The sequence below is a fragment of the Hippocampus comes genome, unplaced genomic scaffold (genome assembly GCF_001891065.2).
Source record: "Hippocampus comes isolate QL1 unplaced genomic scaffold, H_comes_QL1_v1.1 scaffold93, whole genome shotgun sequence".
NCBI lineage: Eukaryota > Metazoa > Chordata > Actinopteri > Syngnathiformes > Syngnathidae > Hippocampus > Hippocampus comes.
In genome coordinates, this window is record NW_017805481.1 from 1,257,220 (window position 1) to 1,261,500 (window position 4,281).

At 45.3% G+C, this 4,281-nt stretch overlaps 1 protein-coding gene and 1 long non-coding RNA gene across 5 annotated transcripts in view; one reads left to right on the forward strand and one right to left on the reverse strand.

The window, feature by feature from the left end:
* The window catches only part of cyth1a (cytohesin 1a), a 25,055-nt gene extending 23,076 nt beyond the window's left edge, over nt 1–1,979 (forward strand). For 3 of the 4 annotated variants that reach the window (XM_019875846.1, XM_019875843.1, XM_019875847.1), the window contains exons 10-13: nt 755–833; nt 907–975; nt 1,579–1,733; nt 1,816–1,979. In XM_019875846.1, the coding sequence (XP_019731405.1) occupies nt 755–833; nt 907–975; nt 1,579–1,733; nt 1,816–1,894 (382 nt within the window). In that variant the 3' untranslated portion in view covers nt 1,895–1,979. The remainder of the gene's footprint in view (nt 1–754; nt 834–906; nt 976–1,578; nt 1,734–1,815) is intronic. The other variant, XM_019875845.1, reaches the window with a different exon arrangement.
* Nucleotides 1,980–2,016: 37 nt separating this feature from the next.
* LOC109519364 (uncharacterized) lies at nt 2,017–2,404 on the reverse strand. Its single transcript, XR_002168936.1, has 2 exons — nt 2,293–2,404; nt 2,017–2,202 (listed from the first exon to the last, which is right to left on the reverse strand). It is a non-coding gene; the product is annotated as an uncharacterized LOC109519364 (long non-coding RNA).
* Nucleotides 2,405–4,281: the final 1,877 nt, after the last annotated feature.

Here is a 4,281-nt window from a genome sequence, read left to right on the forward strand (position 1 = left end):
ACAGTAATCTTGAGGCTTCAGAGTAGCAGAATGTAGCGGCAGGCTCCCAACCCTCATTGGCATTCTCCTCGCAGCAAAACGGGAGGCTGCCATCTGCCTGCGCGGATCAGGTTTCCCCCCCACCGCAGAGGAAACGAGCCCGCCGTTTTGAAGGTGAGAGGTCGGGTGGGGTCAGTGACGCCCGAGTTAATGAAAGCTCCCACCCGGGCGTGAAAGGGCTGAGAGGTCTTGTAACGAGAGACCTGATGATTAAAAGCTTCAGATGTCGTTTTTCACTCGGATTTTCAACGTCAGTCAAACGGTAGTCGTCCTTTTGAACTCCGGTTCCACTTTATCGTTTCGTAATGCAGTTGAGTAAACAACCCCCAGCTGTCGTCTTACGGACGCAAATCCGGTATTTGTATGCAAGTGGAGTCGTCCCCATACTGAGTCTTTGTGAGATGTATGTTTCCTGGTCCAGCAGAAAGTTTTCAGTGACCTCATAAAAGCCGGGAGTCTCGTCTGTAAGCGACGTTCCTTTCTACCTGTGGTGGTGGTGGTGGTGGTGAGTGCATGGTAGGACCAGCTGCACCGTTTTGTGAGTGGGGGAGTTGTCGGCAGCTTCCATCTGTCTTGTCTGCTCACGTCTGTCCGCCTGCGTGTTGCTAAAGTCGGCGCTTTGTCCTTTTTTTTTTTTTTTTTTTTTTTTTTTTTTTTTTTCCCTCTTTCTGCTCTCTCCCACTGAGCCTCCCTTGATTGCTCTGATTTGCTCCGCAGGAGGCCGAGTAAAGACCTGGAAGAGGAGATGGTTCATCTTAACCGACAACTGCCTCTACTACTTTGAGTACACGACGGTGAGTATTACTTGAGGGTTCGTACTCCTCTGATGGCGTTTCCTTCATGTTGCTTGTGTCTCGGCGCGTGCAGGACAAGGAACCGCGGGGGATCATCCCATTGGAGAACCTCAGCATCAGGGAGGTAGAGGACAAGAAGCCCGTAAGCACCAGCGCCCCTCTTCTACCTCATTTTCTTACTGCACGGAAACATGAAGGGCAACGTTTCCGCTGCGCCCGTACCAACCGATCATTTCACTGGCAAAAGTAGATACTCGTTTTGGTTTATGGGTGTGGCACACCCAAGGTTCCCCTAAAAGTTCTTAGTTCTGGGGTAAGCAGTGTAAAATCACCAAAGACGTATTCTGTGGTAAAGTTCCAAGTTTGAGGGTCAAATTCCTGCCGTACAAAAGCCCTTCAAGGTTCCTACAAAAGTTTCTCATTTTAGGGTCAATGGTGCGGTTCCTCCAAGTGCCTCGTTGCCCCCATTCACACACAAGAGTCCTCCTAAATGTTCTTTGTTCTGAGGTTACGTTCATTTCTCAAAAAGTGTTCTTAATTCCAAGGTAAAGCAATAGTTCCTCTAATTCATCGCCTAAGTTGCAGTTCCTCAAAGTTCCCAGTTTGATGGTGTCAAGTTTTTCCAAGACAAAACACTGAACACTGAAGATTTCGACAAAAGTTCCTCGTTCACCGGTGCAGTTCTACTCAGAATCGCTGTCGTCAGTAACCCGCCATGTGTGTGTGGTGTCTCCATCCGCCGCAGAACTGCTTTGAGCTTTTCATCCCCGACAACAAAGACCAGGTGATCAAAGCCTGCAAGACGGAGGCAGACGGTCGCGTGGTGGAGGGCAACCACACCTTCTACCGCATCTCGGCCCCCACGGCTGAGGAGAAGGACGAATGGATGAACAGCATCAAGTATGTGACGGCCCGAGTTTAAGAACCCCTTGTAAATAGTCAAAAATAATCACTAATCCTTGAATTTGGATGGTGTCCGCAGGGCCGCCATCAGCAGAGACCCCTTTTACGAGATGCTGGCTGCCAGGAAAAAGAAGGTGTCGTCCATGAAGAGGCACTGAGGAGCTTCTCCACGTTCGCCATTGTTGCACTTGAAGGAGCAGATGGGGGCGTTCTCCGAGCTTTTTGGGACTCAGCTCGCGAGGATGGAGTCACAAGGGGTGTGGGGGGGGGGTTCCGAATAGCCCACTGCTTTCTAAAAAAAACGAATCTGTCACGCAGCCCCGCTCAACACTCACTCCACCAAGCAGCACATCGAACTCAGCGGGTCTGAACGCGTGGCAACAAAATACTCCTCATAAGGAAAAGCAAAAGAACTTTTTAGAAAAGGCTTTAACATGTTTCGATAAGTCTTTTTAGAGCTTTATTCCTTTTTTTTTCCCCCCCTCTCTTGCTTTTGTATGCAAATGTTGGGGAATGCCAACAATCGGTTGACTTTATAGAAGGGGTGAGGGGGAACATCAAAACAAACAAATACAAGTTTCCCTTTATTTAATGTTGTACAGAGAAATGCTGCTGGTTAGCGATAACAAATCAGTCCCGTATCTTAATCATAATGACGATATCTAGCACACTGCTACAGGATGTTTGTGCGCAAATTGCATACAGAAGCTTCAGAGGGCCACTGATAGGCGTTCAACGATGGCTCATCTCAGGTTTTCAAACCAAAACGCGCCGTTTCCATGATTATGAGTGCCTGATGTATCTTTCTTCCGCTTCCACTCCTTTCGGTGCACTAATATGTAGAGAATCGAAACAAAACAATCATATTGCTAGTCAGTATTGTTTTATTTATCGACCGTGTTGTACATACTTCAATGTATAGTGAGTATTTGTTTTTCAAGGTTTGTTTTACTATTAGTCGTGACTTTTTTTTTTAACCCTGTTTGAAAAAAAAACAATTATTGTTGCCATTTCATTGAGTTCAAATTAAAAGAAAACAGACCTAAGTGTATGATCGTGTGTTATTATGGACAGCAGGGGGCACTATGGGACTAATAAGTGCAGCCTAAGGAGAGGCTGATTCAGATCTTGTACCATCAATCCCAAATATTATAATTGGCCACTGGCACTTGTTGGATGTCCAGCAACACTAAAATCATTCCTTTCATACAACTAATTTACAGCATATGAATGTTAACATCGGGCTATTTTACTAGCCTGAAGCTATTTCACAGTTTTTTGTTTGTTTGTTTGTTTTTGTACAGCTCCCAACATTGAGGCAGCGGGAATATGAATATGTGAAGTGATGTCTCAAACAGCAAAGAATAGGAATGACCTTCCTTCAATGGAGTGAGCGTTCATTCAGTGAACAGGAGGTCCGGGTGAGGGTGGTCCAGTATATAAATAAGCATGTTGTTGGTCGAATTATTTTGTGTGCAGCTGTGCGCCTGTGACACCACCCAGGCAGACCACCACCAACCAGCTGACACTCATCACATCATCGATAGTTTTATAGGTAACTGATTAGCCCACCAGATGGCGCTACTATTTACACAGTCAAAGCTTGCAGCAAGAAGTCACAACACTGACGGGGTTATAATTTCTGTTTGCAGTTATTTGGGTGTAAAAGAACAAAAATGAGGGCGGTCTTTAGGTGCGGAACACGACATACTTGGCAGGCTAAACCATAATCAAACATTTGACTGACATAATAGTGACATGCGTATCATTTCAGTTAGCAGTCACCCTTGCTTGAAATGTTGCTGCATGCTTTGAATGGAGGAAATGTTCAAATTATAGATCGGACAGCAAACGATTGCAATAACTTCAAAGTGGAATTCATTGCATTTTCACTCGGATGTTCGATAAAGACACGTCCTTTTTATTACAGTAACCAGCCACCCTTTTGGGAAACAGTAAAATTTGTGACATTTTGCCAAATGCCCTGAACGAGGGGAGAAGTAGTAGCTTTGAAATTTTTGATGAAAGCCACAACTGGAGTCGGAAGTCAGCCTCGTGGCAAGGTAAACACTTCCAACAACACGAAAGCCGACTGCAAATTATGCCCTGCAAAATTGTCCAGAGGATGGCTGAAGGCGAGCACTTTCAACACGAGGAATTTGATTAAACATCTGAAGAAATTCAGTTAGAGACATGCCTCGGCGAGACCACAACTGCTCGAGAAGATAACCCACTGCCGTACAGGTAGGTTAATGAAGTTCGCCACTCTGGCTCAGATGTCACGGAGACATCTCTCAACACCGTTGCGGCGGTGTAGAAAGTGAGCTGCTTCGCTCAGTATCACACTTTTGTAGAGGAAAATCGAAACAGGCGGCTTGTCTTCTGAAGAAAAAAAAAAAAAAAAGATCCTGCCCCACACTTTATTCTAACACAGTCCAGAGGTGAGTGATGGTCAGAGTTATATGGCATCAAAAATGACGCATTCAACTTTTTCATTTGAATTTAAAGGATCGAGATTACTGAAGAAAAACGATATCTAAGATTT